Here is an 18,451-nt window from a genome sequence, read left to right on the forward strand (position 1 = left end):
TCTTGCTCACAATTTCGGACCTTAAATTAACCTATCACAAGCATCACAGGCAGGTTTGTAAGCATCGGTCTATTAAATTATTATAATCAATGTTAATAAAGGCTCACTGCTAGCGATTTTCTTAAGAATGATTAGGAAAATGTATGGTGAATGACAGAATTACCTTGCTGAAGTCAACAGTACTATTTTCTCTGCTTCCTCCACCTCCATTACCTTTAATTTCGGCACTTTTACTAGTGTCCAAGTTTCCAGGTGCAGACTGTGGAGAGGCCAAAATACCTGTATTCGAGAATAAACAAATTCCAAATTAGTAAGGAGAAAATTCACTGATTCTGCTCCTCTCCTGAAAGTGATGGTTTATTAAAAGCAAATGTGCAAGGTAAAAAAAAAAAAAAAAAAAAAAAAAAAGTGCCAAGTGTTAGTAACAAGCCAGCAAGACCAAAATAACATTTTAAGCAATATTAAAGCTATACATCTTAACATTTTTAATAATACAATTACAAAAATGGTGACCTTTGCAAAAAGAAAAAGTGAGTAGGTGCAGAACCACAGAAGAGGGAAGATGTGAGTGTGATTACTACTACAAATGTTTAGAGATTACACTTCCAATATAGCTAACATACATGTGAACTGCAGAGGTTACTGATGCCTAACTAAACTTCACATGCTTGCATTAATAACAATATAAGTTTTCTGATAAATCAAATCCTAAGTGTAATGTGGGAAAATTTAAGAGCTACATCAACTAAATGTAGGTTAAATGTACCACAATGTTCCACAATCATAACAGTTTCCTCAATAATTTTCACTTCTGTTGGGTAACATTTGTGCTGCCGACTGTCATTATTCCTAAAACAATACAACTTTATAATAGTGATGTTTTTTGTTTTTTTAAATATATTTTATTGATTTTTTACAGAGAGGAAGGGAGAGGGATAGAGAGTTAGAAACATTGATGAGAGAGAAACATCGATCAGCTGCCTCCCGCACATCCCCCAATGGGGAAGTGCCCGCAACCCAGGTACATGCCCTTGACCGGAATCGAACCTGGGACCCTTCAGTCCGCAGGCCGACGCTCTATCCACTGAGCCAAACCGGTTTCGGCAATAGTGATGTTTTGTATAATCACTATTTATAAAGAAGAAAGGGATTTTGTGTGTTGTTGTTTTTTTTTGTTAATCCTCATCCGAGGATATTTTTTTCCATTGATATTTTTAGAGTGAGTGGAAGGGAGAGGGAGAGAGAGAGAGAAACATCAATGTGATCAGGGCCAGGGATGGAGCCTGCAACCAAGGCACATACGTTTGACTGGAATCAAACCCAGACCCCTTCCCTCCATGGGCTGACACTCTATCCACTGAGCCAAACCAGCTAGGGCTAAAGAGGAAGGGTTTTTTAATTAAACAGACCTGTGTTGAAATAAGCACTCTGCCACTTTGTAAGCCATGTGACTAACTCACAGTCACGCAACCTCTAAGATGCAGATAAACTTATAAAATTAGTTTGTTTAGATTAGAAATGATAGATATATGTTCTATAAAATGAGCTTGTTTGAATGACATGTCCCAGCATTAGTATGCTCATTTCAAGGCACAGTCAGCAGCAACATTTCACAACAATAAAATAACCTAACAACATCCAGTAGCATATAACCAATTGTTACCACTATGACTTTTGCAAAAAGCTCAAATCTCAAAAATTTTAAAGTACAATCCAGGTTTCTACCATTAGGTATACTTCATTTTCTCAAAGCACCTAAGATTTCTAGTTCAAGAATATAAAACACTAAGTATCACAGGAGAAAAGGCACAAGACTTATGACAGATTTTACCACTCACAGGGCAATCTAGTGACCCACAGGAACTCACACCACATATATTTGATGCATCTAAGTTTTCATTTTTCTAGAAGATAACATTCCACTAATAACTTTAAGTCATTCGGGTTTACTGTTAAAACTCAGTGGGAGAAGACCTTTGTAATATCCACTTCTCTATTAAATACCTAAACTAAGATATCACTGTGGCCCCAAAATCTCAGTATGAAAAAGCACATCCAATCTATTCAGCCACATGCTCATTCTCTGGAAGTGTTAGAGAATTCTGAAATAAATAAAATGCTTCCTAAAACTTATTTTTTCAGCATTTTAGCTTCGTACAAAAAAGTCATTAAGATTCCTCTTCTTTGACCTTTGTCCCTCAACTTCCAGATGACAGTCTTTTTATTAAAATACATGCCCAAGAGGGGAAAAACGTTAACTAGTATTTTCAGTAGTTTCCACCAACTCCCACACAATGATGAATATCATTAAGGCCCTGGCAGCAAGTACAACAGAGCATCAATGCATCTATACTTGTAACTACTAAAAATATTCAATCTGTAGATGGGTAATCAAATAGGACATGTGCATAGTTTTCCAGAGCAGTCTCAGCAAACAGACTTTGGAGAGAAGAATGGAATAAGAAGAAGGTTATGGGGGAAAGTAAAGATAAGGTAGGAATGGGAAGAAGAAATGATATGGAACTACCTGCTGGTAAAGCCAGATGTGACCTGAAGTCACTTAGTTAACCTGGCCATCTTCACCTGTAAAAACTGCCATGCCAGGTATGTGTTAGTTTCCCACCATTATCTTCTCTAGATAACCCTTCACAATCTCAGCTAAGTAAGCTAAAGCTGTTTTCTCAATCAGTAAAGGCAATCTCCCTGCTCCTGCAATAAATTCCTAGAGCTCAGAATTAAATGAGTAAGGTCCCCAAAGTTCAAACTACCATTAGCATAGATAACTCAGAAGGACCATATTTCTTTGCTTTAAGAAAAATGAAAAAATGTGAGTATATGTACATATAATATTAGTACTGAGATTCAACAATCATACTAGAGAAAGATAAATCAAAGTTATCAAGAGTTTTCTGTCATTAAAAGTTTGCAAGTAAAAGCAGTTGGAGCAACGGTTCACAATCTGGAAAGATTTTGTCCCCCAAGAGGCAATGTCTAGAGGCATTTTGTTTGTCACAGCTAGGGAGTGCTGCTGATAGGTAGGGAAGGAAGGCCAGGAATGCTGCTAAACATCCTACTGTGCACAGCACAGGCCCTGAAACAAAGAAGGGTCCAGCCCAAAATGTTAACAGTGCTGAGGCTGAGAAATCTTGAGTTAGAACAGTGTTTCTCAACTTTTTTCATTTCATGGTACACATAAACTAATTACTAAAATTCTGCAGCACACGAAAAAATATATTTGCTTATCTGACCAAAAAAAGCAGGTGTAACTTCGACTTACGATAAAAAACTATAATAATAGTTATTACCTACCCTTTTGCTCCAAAGTGACTTTTTTAAAAATCGGGTCCTAGACTTGTATAAGGACTCCTGGTACCAAGAATTAACCAATCAGATGCAACCGCACTATTATTATTATGTGACGTGACTAGTAAGAATCAAATCTATTATATGATCGATATGTTTATGGTTCAAGACCGGGCATTCACACCAGAGAGCTACTGTCATGATAGCTGTTGTCATTTTTTCATTTGACAATCCAAGGAACAAAAGGTCAGTCCCCCTGACTAAACAGTCAGGTATTGAATGTTTAGAAAATTCTTGTGCCACACCACACTGGTTGAAAATCACCGAGTTAGAAGATAGTTACAAAACTAGAAATGAGTCTACCTCTTTTACATAATTACTCTCCGAACGAACCACTAATGGGAAACGCCACGTTCTTTTCAACTCCGGGCATGAACAAAGCATGACCCATCACACAAATATCTATGACATTCGTCTTTCCAAAATTATGCCGAGGCCACCTACTTCCTCCTCTGACATCACATCAGACTTCAAGAAAACTAAACTATAGTTTCCAGGTGCTTTAAACACCAAAGGTAATTAAACACAGAATAATATATAGCCGCTCCTATTATTTTCATTACATACGAATACCTTCTATAGCTGTCTTCTTAAACAGTAATTGTGAGCTTTTTCTTATCTTTAGAGATTCTCTATCTTCCATTCTAATTTCTTTTCCTTTAGAAAGGCTGGTAAATCTCCTGGCATACCAACTGCAGAGAAGGAAAAGAACTTTGTTCCTCAATTCTCAGTTAATTGCTGCTTTTATCCCTTAACAGCATGGCCTAATAAGCTGTTGAGACCCATATGTCACTTCCTCCCTAGATAAAATTGGTAGGCCCTCATTATTAACAACATAGGAGGTGGCAAAACAAGAAATATTCAGTGTTACTAAGATATCAGTATAAACAAATATAGATTTTGTTCCAGGTAGATCTGAGCTCAAGTCCTTGCTCTGGTCATTTACAGTATGATTTTAACATCTCTAAGTCTTAATGTTCTTCATTTGTGAAATAGAAAGATAGTTATGACATTAATTAAATAATAGACAACTAAAATCTATTCCAAAATATAATACTAATTTAGAAATAATGATGACTCGAGGCAGTCCTTAGGGAACATCAATCGTCTCAAACAAAATGAGAAAAAGAACATTAGATCCTATTATTGTCAAAAAGGCTAAAATATACTGCATTCTTTGGAGAAAAGCACCAAAGAATAGATAAAAGGCACTTCACCTCATTATCATTTATGCACAATGTGTTCATTCACCTTAATGCATAAGAAAAGCCACCGTTTTCTAAAAATCATGGCAACTTAAAAGATTAGTATCAAAACGTCTACATTTTCCTGAACCATTCAAATGCAGGCGGACCTGTAATTTCAGTGAAAATTTTTGAAAGGGCTTATTAAATTATGTGTAGTTTTCTTATAAAATTTTTAATAATGCTATTCTTTTCTAAAATATATGGTAAAGGGGGTGGGGGGGAACCATGCAGAAGTCAAAATAACTTAGAAGCATCATCTACAAATGCTGCTAAAGCTAGGTGCTAAAAGGCATTCCAAGTGCAAGTGACCCAGAGGCAGAAAGCACCACGCAGGGAGGATTGTAAATAGTTGCCTGGAGTTATGTCAACAGGAGTTATGTCAACATTTTCCTCATTCTTCTGCTCCTGGCCTTTCGATGATTCTAAGTCTTCCTCTGGCGGATGAATTACTACTGTGGGAATATCATCACTGGCAGGAGAAACCAGTAGTTCTGGGACCTGCAGCTGACTCTGTTGGGAACTTCTGGAGGTCAGGCGACTGATGCTAGGGCTAGAAGGAGGGCTGTTTGGAGGGGTGGGCACTGGGGTTGTACACCTCGAGCCTGCAGGGGTTCCAGCTCTCGCAGAAGGGAGAAGATGACTGAGAAGAAGAGATAAAGGTGATTCTCCTCTCAGTGAAAGGTTTGAGGCAGACAGGCCTGTTCGCAAAGAGTGGCGGGAGGCTGAAAGGCCTTCCCCTGAGATAAAACAAATAAATGAAAAATGATGAAGTTCACTGCAGAAGACAAATAGAAACACACACCAAAAAAATCAATTCACACTGTAAATAGCAAGGTTTCAAGACCCAACACTCCAAACTCATGCTATCAGACAATCAGATTTTTAAATATTAGGAAGTCACTGAAAAATTGTTTAAGCTGTAATTAGTTCCCTGAAGGTGTATCCAAAAAAAGATAACAACAAAAAAATGTTAATGTAGAAGGTAGTGGACAATATTATTAGTACAGTGGGGCCTTGACTTACGAGTTTAATTCGTTTTCAGACCGGGCTCGTTAAGGAGCTCATTAACTCAAATTACTCTGTCAACTCAATGCAAAAAATCCGCCAGAGACAGCCGGTATCTCAAAAAACTCGGGACACTCATAAGTCAAGTCCCCACTGTAATTAGAATGCCCAACAGTGGCTTTTTTAAAAAAGAACAATATCAATGCAAAGTTGCTGCTTAAATAAATGATAAATATTAAATAAGAAGATAATATAAAAATCTAAGAAAAAGAACCCAACACAAAATTTATCAGCAGTAAATAGCTTATACTTAGTATATTTGCCCTACACTCTACTGAACCACAATAATTATCTCTCACCAGAAAAGTCCACATTGACCTTATTAATACTTCCTAACTTAAATCAAATCTTTGTAACATTAAGTCAACAGTGCATCACCTATTCATAGTGCTCACTTGTAAAATTTAAAAACATAACACGAGTTATTGTTTTAAGAGAAATATAATGTCGATTTTAAAAGATATTCTTGAGCTTTCTAAAGATATTAATAAATGTCCTAAAATAGGCTTCCATTTGTGATACAGCAGATAAATTTAAACAAATATGTTCAATCTTTACCTAGATAAAAATAAAGTATTTCCCACTAAAACAGCAAAAACAAAGTGAGTCTTGCATATTTTAAAAGGTAATGTCTATTCATACTTCAAACACCTATTCTACGAAATATACCTTCATAAAATTCCATTGTTTTTAGGAAAACAAGAAATGTAACAATAAATCCCATATGATCTAAGTCTAAGTAATCAAAGCTACATGCTCAAAAGATCCCAGAAATATTAAACATAAAGATTAATCTTCAACCCCTAAACAACCAACGTGTTTAGTTAAAAAATAAAGATACATGCAGGAAAACTGTTAAATTACAATACAAGCAATGAAACAACACAATTCCCTTGTTAAAAAAGAAAACAGCCATTGTCTGATGATTAAAAGAAACCAATTGGAGAATAATCTGGAATCACTGCATATGAGAAATGAAGATTTCATAGGGTCTCTCTGGGTAAATGAACCCATTTCAGGGAAGCAGAGAATATACAATACATGAAAAATGTAAATGAGAAGCAAAATGTGACATACATGGCGTGCTTTTAAATTGAACTTAGGACCGTAAAAGATTTCTTCTATTCTTAAGCTTCCTTAACTGTACAAAGGCCCAATTTAAAACAGATTAAAAAGACTTTTTTTTTTGGGGGGGGGGGGGCTGGAGGGGTAGGTAAAGAGGGGTGAGGAGGTGGGAACACCTGTAATAGTGTCAACAATAAAAATAAAGTTTAAAAAGAAAGAAAAAAATACTTTAAGTGGTTAAATGGTCAGAAGAAAATGGACTCAAGTATTTTACCCTGAGCTTACAATGGTTACTGCCAACTTTAGATAAATTAAACCCTGTCACCTATGGCTGTTTGCCTGTAGAACATTTAAAAGCCTTATTATTTTAGGGACAGAAAGACACTGTATCCCATCCTCCACTCCTCTTCACCATAATCCTCCTAAGCCTTGGGTAATAGCAGCAGCTAGAGGAAACAGTGACCCTCATAAGCAACTCTAACCTTCTGCACCTGGGTTTTCAGAGTCACTGTCATCAGCTCTCTTTGACAGCCAAAATAGAACCCCAGTGATGTAATCCTCCGCTTTAAAAAGAGGAAAGGCAAGGCCTCCATGTGTCCCAGCCTTAGGATAGTGACAAAGGTAAATGGCTTAAAAAAAAAAAACCCAGTCTCCCCACACCCCACGTATAACCCACTGCTAGACCATGAAGAAGAGTGGAGGGAGGAAATACACAGGTCTGTGGAAAACATCAACTAGGTCGCTCCTAGCATAAGATAGGAGCAATCATAAGAACTTTTCACAAACTGTATAAAGAAAGAGCAGTGAAATCAGGAAACCAACCCCAAAACACTTGTTTATACCCAGAAATAAAGTATATTCAAGAGACAGAAAAAAAAAAAATCACTAGCAAAAATCTAATATAGATAATAAAGTTCAAATCCAAGATTTAGAATTTTAAAAAGATTATACTAAATTTATAGATCATAATCTAAGCCTCTTTAATCAATTATATAAGAATTCTTGAACATAAATAAAAAAGCAGGAAGGTGAAGGAATTCAGATATAGTGGTAGTATTTAAATATTACTGATACTTAAGTGTGCCATATTAATAAAGTGAATGCTTCATTTTTATTTCAATCATTTCTACAGATAATTCTGTCATGTTGAAAAACATTTTAGAAAGACATCTTAAAAATAAACAAATAATAATATTCTTTTTAAATAACAAAAAAGAAAAGAAAATGGCCTGTGTAATTATCTGGAAAAAATATTTCTCTTTCCCCAAATGCTAATTGTAGAATGCTGTTAGAAGTGTTAGAAAAAATTGGATGCCATAACTTATCTCACCATTCCTTTCAAGCAAGTGAGGGTCAGAATGTTTCTTGCCTATATCTGCAAAAGATCGCACAAGGGGAATCCGACTGGTGAATCTTTTCTCATTCTGATGATGATGTCTCTTCAGAAGGGCTTCTCTGACATTCTCTCTAATGGACTCATCCAACTGGCCAGAGGCTATCATGTTGTCCAATACCATATCTATTCAAAGAAAAAATAAACAAATAAATAAATAAACACTTGAATGACTATAGCATGGAATAAACTGTAAGTGAAACCATACTAAGAAAATGAGATTCTTACATAGCTCTGGAAAGCATTATTCTTTTCTTGGACTGAATAATGTATGCATCAAGATAAATATGAACATTATCCAACAAAAATGAACAAATTACATAGAGACCCTGATTTTAATAAGTACTATTATTTATAAAGAGGCCACTGATACACACTAATAGCCTCCCTATAGTTGAAAGTACTTTCCTGATAAGAATATAATAAATTCTATTAAACTGAATATTCAATAATATTGGCTTCCTAAGAAATGAAGGTATTTTATTGCATCGCCTCATACTTTTCCCCAAAACTGTAGATGAATATCTTAACTCATTCAATCATTTAGTCATTAACTATTTACTGAGTACCTATTATGTGTTGGAAATACAGCAGTCAGCTAAACAGATTAAGTTTTTGCTCTCACTCTTGCAGAGGTATAGCGACAATGAGCAAATAGATAAAATATCATGAAGTAATAAGTTCTAGGAAGATGAATACATTAGGCTATAAGGAGGGTGCAGGGGATGGGGAGATGGATGGTGATGCCATTTTATAAATTACTGTGGTAATTGGACTATTTTTAATTTGAATGGCTACAGCAAGGCCTAAAAATTCTACTTTATTTCCCTTATTTAAGAACCTCTAATTTCAGTACAACTTAAATATAAAAGTATCAATCTGCTATAACCTGCTATTTCATCTAGAGTGCCTGCTCGCATATCCAGCATGACTGTTCCATTTAGGATGCAACTTCTTAGTTCAAAAAGACTGTGCAAAGAGAGAGTTGCCACATAGGGTTTACTCCACCGGTCACCACCATCTTCAACATCCTCTTCAAATTTCAGCCATCTGAAATGGATAATATATAAAAATATTTTATAAATAATAATGATTTCATTGGCCTATTTTAATATGTTAAACGTAAACTTGTTCTTTTAAAGAGAAACAAGGATCACATCATCACCACCAAAACAAAATTTGGTTACAAACACATTTCTACAAATTAGGCTAATGGTTGTCTACAATATCTATTAGTCACAAGTTATCTTTGCAGTTCCTCCTACTGAGACCCAGTGCTGATTACCTGGCAGTTTCTTTCCATTCGTACTCTTCGCCATCTCTGTAGTACAGCTCGTCCATCTCCGTGAAGAGGTCATGCGGGATGTGCTCCTCATCATCATCCTCCGTCCCGAGGATGAACTGGACTCGCTGGGATGGAGTGTCTTAACAAAGTAAGAATTTAAATACATTCAACAGTGTTCTCCATTCAAAGATTAAATTCAGTTTTGAAAGAGAAATCCTTTGGTTATAAATAAATGTACTCCAAAAAAAAAAAAAAAATAAGAGTACACAGAAAATTCACATCACAGATGAAAAAGAAAAAATATGTTAAAAATAAACAAGACTAATCGTGTAACTAACTGATGTAAAAACAAATTAACTGCCGTAAAAACAAACAAATGAAAATAAGCAACATCCAAAACCCTGGAAAATGCTATGCTCAAAGACAGGACTTTCCCCTCACAAAAATATGTGGAAATGTTAAATAAAATAGAACATTAAAAAGTATATAATTAATATGTAGCTAAGTTCAAGAGTGAAAAAAAGAAAATCTCCAAGTTCCAAAAAATATGAGAAAACCCAAACTACAGGTATATAGAAATCAACTTTTCCTACTATCATGGAGGAGCCAAACTCTGTCAGCTGAGGTTAGGGAGGCAGGACAGTCACGATAAGAAACAAATACCCCACGCATGGCATCTGAATTTAAACTATGTGGTATAGTATCTCCAAATAGAGAAATGTGCACAAATTCTAGTCTAGGACAGTTGAAACAAACTATCAAACAACAACAAGCAATAATCAAAAACAAATTCAAATTCTGCTGAACATAAGAGATGAGCTCCAATTCAAAATATACACTGAAGTAAACAAACATTCACGCACTTGTAGATGCAACAAACAGGTATCAGAACAGGTTAAAGAGTAAATTAGAGGGAATTATAAAAGGAAAAGGCAGATCTGAGGAAATCAGACAGAATGCATCAATGAAAAATAAGATGAAAAACACAAAAGGTTAAGAGATGCAGAGGACCGAATAAGAAAGTTGAAAGGGAAAAACTCCAGAAAGAGGGCAATATAAACAATAGGGGAAAGGCAACCATAGAGCTCATCTAACTTGCTTATCCTCTCTCAGCGCTCAGAGACCTGTGCTGCCTGTTGTCCAATGTCTGAAAATTACCATTTCATATAGTTTACCCATTTTCCTGTTTAAAATGGGAGGGCAAATCCAATTAGTCCTGTTATTCCATCGCGTCTAGAAGCCAAAGTCCTCTATAATCCCTTTTTAGAGAGTGGGGAAAAGAATGAAGGGACTTCATTCATAGCAATTTCTAGGATACATATTGGCAGTTGAAACCAAAATAAACCAACCTCAGTAGCATAAAACTTTTCTAGGGATAGTTATCCCATTAAAAAGTCACAAATATGTCCTACGCCAAATTTATTTTCAAGCCACTGTATTTAGACTTCAAATATCATAACTTAGCTTGAACCATCAAATCACCCACCCAAAGTGAACAGATAAACATACTTACTCACAGTTAAGTAAATAGCATTTCTATAAAAATATTGTGTGCCTTTTTATTCAGTATGAATTAGACACATACTGATCCACTCACAGAACAGCCTAACATGTCCTAAACTGAATAGATACATGACATGGAACAGCAAAATACTTCTAAATTACTTTACATCATCGAACGTCACTAGTGATCTGTTTCCTTTGCTAGCTAGCTATATGACCTTTGTTAGCTACATGACCACTTAAGTATTCCATTAGTTTCTTTCAATGCAGGCTGTCAAGCCCACCTTTTTGCCTCTCTAAGCTAAAGTTTCTCCACCTATACAATGAAAACAGTAATACCCATTCTTAAAAAATACAGAGAAGAATAAATAAAAAAGTGTATGCCAAGGGCTTGGTGCAATGCTTAGCACAGAACTGGCAATTAATATTTTACTAGGCCATCAGTATTTTCTTCCTTATGTTCATATGGTAGCTGTATTATACACAGTAATTCTGTGTCGATAGGGATGCAACTCACAGAGCTTTGCTGGAAGGCACACACACTAGTGTAAAGAGGGCCATGTGGGCCCCTGTTGTCTTAAAAAACCACTGCCAACTAAGGGCAACTGACCATTCCCACCTCTCAGGACCACTTAAATCATCACCAACGATATTTATTATCAGGTAACACTCTCTTTCCTCTATTATACGCCTTTTTCTTCTGATTTTCTCTGCCTATTGGTACTTCTATGTTTCTCTACTTTTCAAACAAAAATCCCATCCTTCCATAAACCATATTATCAAATCAGAGCACTCTTTTTTGCTTAAATAATCAAGTAATCCAGCTTAGTGGATAAGATCTTCTGGCCAAAATGTTTAAAAATGAAATAAAATATTCAATTTCTTTCAGGAGCCTGAAAATTCCAGATATTTGGTCATTGCTCATGTAAATAATAAAATATGTAATAGAAAAAGATAAATAAAACCCTACTAAATTGAAGTGTCAGTGCCAAAACTCAACTTTCACAATTCCAAGGCTGGAATACAATGAAAACAAAGCCCCCTACTTTTCTCATTTACCCCAAGTAGACCTTAACCTATAAACTAAATATTTTTCTTGTAGAAAATAATACTTAGTTCAATTAATACCCTTCAATGCATATAATGTGTCTAAATTATTGCAGACATACAATTTTTAAAAGAAAACATTCAATTAAAAAAAAAATCTTTCCAGGAAAGAACTGTTTTCTTTTACCATAAGAAGGAGATTCCCGTCCATCTTCTTTATCTGATTCTTTATCTTTTCTTCTCCGGTGGTGATGCTTGTGTCCACGATGCTTATGACGTCGACGACTCTCTTTACTAAATGGGACGTGAACACCAATATATACAGCTCGGTGACCTAGCAAATTGTTCAAAAACGTATTACTGGTTTTCCAAGAAAAAAAAGTGACATGTATAAAAGTATACCAAATGTACTATGATAAAAGAGAATTACATATAAGTTCACATAATTTAAAAAACCAGTCTCCTATTTCTTCTATTATTTTACAGAGCACTACACATTTATGAACAACCCTAGTTAGTAGAAGTCCTTAAGATATGCTTTAACGATAATTAAATACTCTATAAAAAATATTTACAAATAGATATTCATAAATATTTACTAATTTCCTAAAAGTTTTGAAAATCTCAAGTCAGCAAGGTCCAAATTAGTGAGGGTTACATTAAAAGTAAATGGTCCAAATACTCCAATTAAAGGGTAGAAATTATCTGACTGGGAAACAAAGCAATACAACAGTATGGTTATCATCGAGTTTAAGAACAGAAAAAGCTGCTGCTGATGTTGCAATATCCTGAGTTTGTATTCTGACCAACAGACTGGTTATGAAAGGCAATCTCTGCTCTTGTCTACTAAATAAAACTGAATCATGGAGCTAGACAGTAAGTAGCAGCACTGTAAACTACTAAGAAGCATTAATTTGATTTCTTAAATAGTTTTCATGAGGTTCCTACCTAAGCTGTGTTGAGGAATAGGGATCATGGACTACAAGTGTGCAACCAGGCAAAAACCATCGGCACAGCGCTGCTTTTTGCTTTCATAACCAAAACATATAAATAAGTAAATAAATAAATAAATAAATAAGTAAACAAACAAACGAACAAACAAACAAGCATCTCCCAGTACCCACTACTCTCCCTAGTTTTGGTAAGAACAAAAGAACTGTGGAGATCAAATATCAATTATTTGAAAACATTTCACCAGAAAATCCCAAACTTAAAAACCAATTATAAAGTGCTTTTTTTGGAATGATGGGAGACTTCTGGAATTAGAGAGTTGTGACGGTTGCACAACATAGTGAATATAATTTTAAAAAAATGAATTATCCACTTTAAAATGGTGAATCTTGAGTGAAATGTAGCTCAAGAAAAGTGGGGGGGGGGGAAACAACTGTAACAAAATTCAGTAATCTTACAATTTTATCTTAGTGAAACTATCTTCTTCTGAACACCAAAGAAAGTGGAAATTAAGGAGTCAGTTTCTCATTGCTACACACTGGGAATTATAAAGTTGTTACCCCAATTAGTACTAAAGGGTTTTGCACACAAGCCCTGATGCACCAAGACAAAAATAAATTGTATGAGTTAGCAATTTAGAAATAAATAAGTGACTTATTTATGAGTTTGCAATTTAGATAAAATAAATAAAAACATGCTAGAATCCAAAGATTGAAAGCTCAAGCCTTATTATTTTTTTTTATTATTGCCCGAGTGTTCTATGCTATAGTTTTCTCTCACTTTTGCTTTTCATCAAAGCCCTATTTAGTCAAACTCTGAGATAAACTTAATCTCTCCCTCAAACTTGATACTGAAATTTAAATACATAGAAAGTTAAGGGGCCCTGGGGTAACTGAGGGAGCCCAAGAAACACAGTAAAATGCCTCTTTTCATATTCTAGGTCACAAATATTTGAGGTGTGACATTAAATGGTAAATGATGGGTTAAATGTATCACCATACATTTAAATTAGTAACATTACTGCTAGAAATTTTAACGTTGGTAGTCCCTGCAATTCACAGAGTCTAACCATAACCTTCTAGGTAACAGGTTCTTTCTGAAAGCCCTAGTAAGTCTAGACTTTAAAAGTTGAATTTAAGAGACAGGGTGTTGTTTTTTCCATTTCAGAAGGTAAATGTAGAGAACACTTGTGTCTCTTTCCATGTCCTTAATGACCCCAAGTGACACCAGTTTTCACAGAAGAGTTTAACTTAACAATGTGTCCTCAAAGAGACCCAAAGATAAGTCTACCAAAACATATGCCATGAACACCACCTTAACCAAGTGTTCGAAGTTAACATTACCAACAAGAAGTTGATAATGTCATGTTGATATCCTATGTCCACAGATAGGATACACTGAGAAGAGTTCATTACTTCTGTGGTATGTTCCCCAAACATCCGTAATCTTGGTCTATTCCTTTGATAACATTAGACAAACCCAAACTTCCAGACATTCTACAAAGTGTCTAACTACTACTCTCCAAAAAAGCCAAGGTCATGAAAAACAAGGAAGACAGCCAAAACCGGTTTGGCTCAGTGGATAGAGCGTCGGCCTGCAGACTGAAAGGTCCCAGGTTTGATTCCGGTCAAGGGCATGTATCTGGGTTGCGGGCACATCCCCAGTAGGAGATGTGCAGGAGGCGGCTGATCGATGTTTCTCTCTCATCGATGTTTCTAACTCTCTATCTCTCTCCCTTCCTCTCTGTAAAAAATCAATAAAATATATTTAAAAAAAACAACAACAAGGAAGACAGAGAATTGTTACAGATTAGATAAGACTAAGGAGACACGACAATTAAATGCATTATTGGATCCTAAACTGTTCAACTAGAGCCTGGGACAGAAAGAGGACATCAGTGGAAAAACTGGTGAAATCTGAATAAAATCTATAATTTAGTTAATAGCTTTGCCGGGAGCCGGTCCATCCTTGCTGTTTCAAGGGACCTGACATATATGGCATACGGTTCTTAATATGTTTGCTCACCTTCTTGGCGCTGTGTTTTAACCAAGGTCACCTCTCCGAGAAAGGTTGAATCCCCAGGTAGGGATTTTCCCCTGAAGTTAGGGAGGGAATAAAACCCCTCAACTAAGTGCCAGGCGGGTAATTAATCCCTTTAACTACGAACAATCATGCTTAAACTACATAATCTTTTCTCCCTGGAATGGAGATAAGAAACGCCCTAACCTTTGTAATAGAGATTGATAGGATGGAATCAACTGGTATAAATACAGTTGTAACAAGACAGAAACACTCAGAACTTAGAACAGAATCAAGAAGACAGAACTCAGAACACAGAACTGAGAACACAGGGCTTGGAAGACAGGACCAAGAGAGACAGAGCCTAGGCACAGAACCTACACAGAACGTTCTCTAGGGACAGAAGAACTTCGCTGGGGAGAGCATGCTGGAGGATCCTGGACAGGGACTGGCCTCGGAGCCTGGAGGCGGAGCCTGGCAAGAGATCAACTGAACACTGTCTCCATGCCCTTCCTTCTTCGCCGACTCCGTCCACACCTTTGGGGACCCCTGGACCTGCTGGGGCTCGACCCCAGCATAGCTTTATACCAGTGTTAATTCCTTCATTCTCATAAACTTGTGCTGGTTACGTAAAATGTTAACAGAAAAAGCTGGGCGAAGGGTACACAGGAACACTCTGTACTGTCTTTGCAACTCTTCCGTAAATCTAAATTTATTTCAAAAGAAAATTCTAAAAAAAGAAAGGAAACCACTTCTTTCTGTTTGGGGAAGAAAGATTGGCAAATAATTCATTTGCTCCACAATTCTATGCTGAGATTATAGCCTTTTAAAAGGCTGATGTAACAAACCTATAAAATGAACATTTAGATGACAACTAGTGATGATTGTGGCTTTTATTAGGCTGGTACTCTAGTTTGCTCTTAATACAAATTACCCAACCTGCTAGAAATGAAAAAAAATAAAAGTGTTAACTGATTTTGTAACGGTGGCATTTCAGTTTTCCAAGTTAAATAATGGTAACCATTAATGAAGTTTGTGTTATATAACCTATGTTATGCCAATACTTCCAACAAAGAGTAAATACATAATCATGGAATGTTCTATTTGCGGATATGAGTGTTTGCTGTATTAATCTTTAAATTATATTAAGAAAATATAATTGAACACCCCTCTCAGTGTATGCTCTACCTCACAACAACAACAAAAAATACTTCAACAAATAGTAGGTAAAACTCAAAGGACAGTAACATTCATTAGTAATTAACCCTGCTAAGCGTAAGTGTTTGTAAACAACCTTACTTTCTAGTTCTTCTTTTTCAAACTTGGTGTTCACAGTTGAGCTGGTTTTGCCAAGATCCACAACAGCTTCTTCATCAGGACCCTAAAAAGAAATTATTTTCATTGGCTCAAGAATCGATATATAGTGAGGACCTACTACTGGGTGCATTGTTGGAGACAGCCAAGAAGTGTGTAAGGTTGCCTTCCTACCGAAGGACTGAATTCTTATTACAGCTAACTTCATTCTTTGTAAAGTGTGCTTACAAGCTTTTCTTTGTAATCCACAGAAGACCATTCAAAAATCTCATGGTAAGAACTGAGACAACGAAGATTTTTAATTGGTATTCTATGGAAGTTACTAAGTAACTGGTACATATATTCGCTTCCACAGAAAGACCCTCCAGATCAGAAATTAAAGAAAATGTAGGGTGAGGGACCCTTAGATATCAATACAGAATGCTTTATTTTTGTTCTTTGTACTTTGGCCCTCTGATTAAAGGGAAACACTTAACTGAGCTATAATAGACTGGATTATAGTTAAACATAAAATTGTCAAAAACGTGTCTATAGACCTAGCATGTAGTACCACTGACAAATTAACCAAGAGCCAATCAAAGTTATAAGCACTTTTTATTGATACAAAGGAAAAACCATGCCAAAATTAAATACCCTAACAGTGGTCGGCGAACTGCGGCTCGCGAGCCACATGGGGCTCTTTGGCCCCCCGAGTGTGGCTCTTCCACAAAATACCGACTTCTGCGCATGGGCCATGAAGTTTCAATCGCATTGTATGTGCACGCCTGCACGTGGTATTTTGTGGAAGAGCCACACTCAAGGGGCCAAAGGGCCGCATGTGGCTCGCGAGCCGCTGTTTGCCGACCACTGCCCTAGGACATTCTAGCTTTACGCTTGTGAAAGTCTACCTTCATAATTTTGTTCCTTTCTCCAGCTCAACAAAGACTAAATATATTTATTATAAAATATTGCATAGGTTTTTAAAATAATAAAATTTCAAGTTTAACTTCCCTTCCCAACTTCTAACTTCACTTTCAAAGGAGCATTATAATCACCAGTAACTATTATGTAATTATTATGCACAAGATTCTGTGCCACAGATAGAGTCAGATGCACAAATCCCCTTCCGGTAAGGTCTTCAACTTCAGCTATAGTTCGCTCTGGACCCTTGCCTAGCATGGGTCCGCTGGAGCCAGGCAAGGAAAAATTCAACTTGCGGACCTTTAACCTTGCAGGTTATGAAGCCCAAACCTCCTCCACACAGTGTCCCAACATGCACCCAGACTGGGAGGGCAAGGCTGACAAGGAGGACACCTGACCACTGCCGTTCCTTGGGAAAGTCTATTCCATTTTATGTGACAAAGACTAGAGGGCAGTGTCCCAGAAGCAGAGAACAGTGGACAAGGATGCTGATGTCCTCAGCCACCCCCAGGACTGGGAGACATATTGGAGGAGGACAACCATGCTTTTAAAAGATACACAAAGGTTCTGAGGAAAGGCTGGCTGATATTATACAGACCAATCTGAACTTCACGGGTGGCATGGATCAGCACACGAAGTTGGTGCTGGGTGTGCAGTACACAGAGGAGCCCAGAATGTGGAGCCTCATTCAGCAAGCCATTCCCACCAGAGAGGCCTCACCCCATAATGCCTCTGTCAAAGAATCCCAGTGAAGATGAATGCAGGGAAAGGATGGCCCGGGAAGAGACTGAAGAACTAGAAATGAGCTGGAAGGGGCTGGGCCTTTGGGAAGGAGTAGAGGACCTGAAACCAGTCATTCAGAGTGGGCAAAAGGATGGGCAACAGGAAATGGGCAGGGCAATGTTCTGGCTCAGATGGAAGCAAAGTCCGATAAATCTTCCAAAGCAGGAAAAGGGGAAAAACAGCTTTCAAGAAGGAAAAGAAATAGTCTAATTTTTTCTCTTAGAAGGTCATTATGCCTCTATTGGTACTTTAGAAGGCAACAGAGACGACTGGAGATGAGAGAATCCTATATAATAAAAGGCCAATGACCATAACAGTGTTAACAACCGAAACGACTGATGACCAGTCGCTATGAGGTGCACTGACCACCTCTCGGTCCCTCCCTCCAGCCCGCAGGCTCCTATTGCTTGATGGCCAGCGGGGAACCATGCGGAACCAGGGTGGGTGGTGGCGGGGCGGGACTGGGGACTGGCGAGCGGGCAGAAGGCAGACCTCTTGGTCTCTCCCCACAAGGAA

At 36.9% G+C, this 18,451-nt stretch overlaps 1 protein-coding gene across 4 annotated transcripts in view; it reads right to left on the reverse strand.

Moving 5' to 3' along the window:
• The window catches only part of SLC4A7 (solute carrier family 4 member 7), an 89,478-nt gene that overhangs the window by 38,206 nt on the left and 32,821 nt on the right, over nt 1-18,451 (reverse strand). For 2 of the 4 annotated variants that reach the window (XM_059664115.1, XM_059664116.1), the window contains exons 2-7: nt 16,238-16,319; nt 12,156-12,302; nt 9,419-9,557; nt 9,023-9,183; nt 8,071-8,259; nt 164-279 (exon numbers count right to left, since the gene is read on the reverse strand). In XM_059664115.1, the coding sequence (XP_059520098.1) occupies nt 164-279; nt 8,071-8,259; nt 9,023-9,183; nt 9,419-9,557; nt 12,156-12,302; nt 16,238-16,319 (834 nt within the window). Of the gene's footprint in view, nt 1-163; nt 282-4,980; nt 5,348-8,070; nt 8,260-9,022; nt 9,184-9,418; nt 9,558-12,155; nt 12,303-16,237; nt 16,320-18,451 lie in introns of all 4 variants that reach the window. The other 2 variants (XM_059664114.1, XM_059664117.1) reach the window with 2 other exon arrangements.

The sequence above is a fragment of the Myotis daubentonii genome, chromosome 14 (assembly GCF_963259705.1).
Source record: "Myotis daubentonii chromosome 14, mMyoDau2.1, whole genome shotgun sequence".
NCBI lineage: Eukaryota > Metazoa > Chordata > Mammalia > Chiroptera > Vespertilionidae > Myotis > Myotis daubentonii.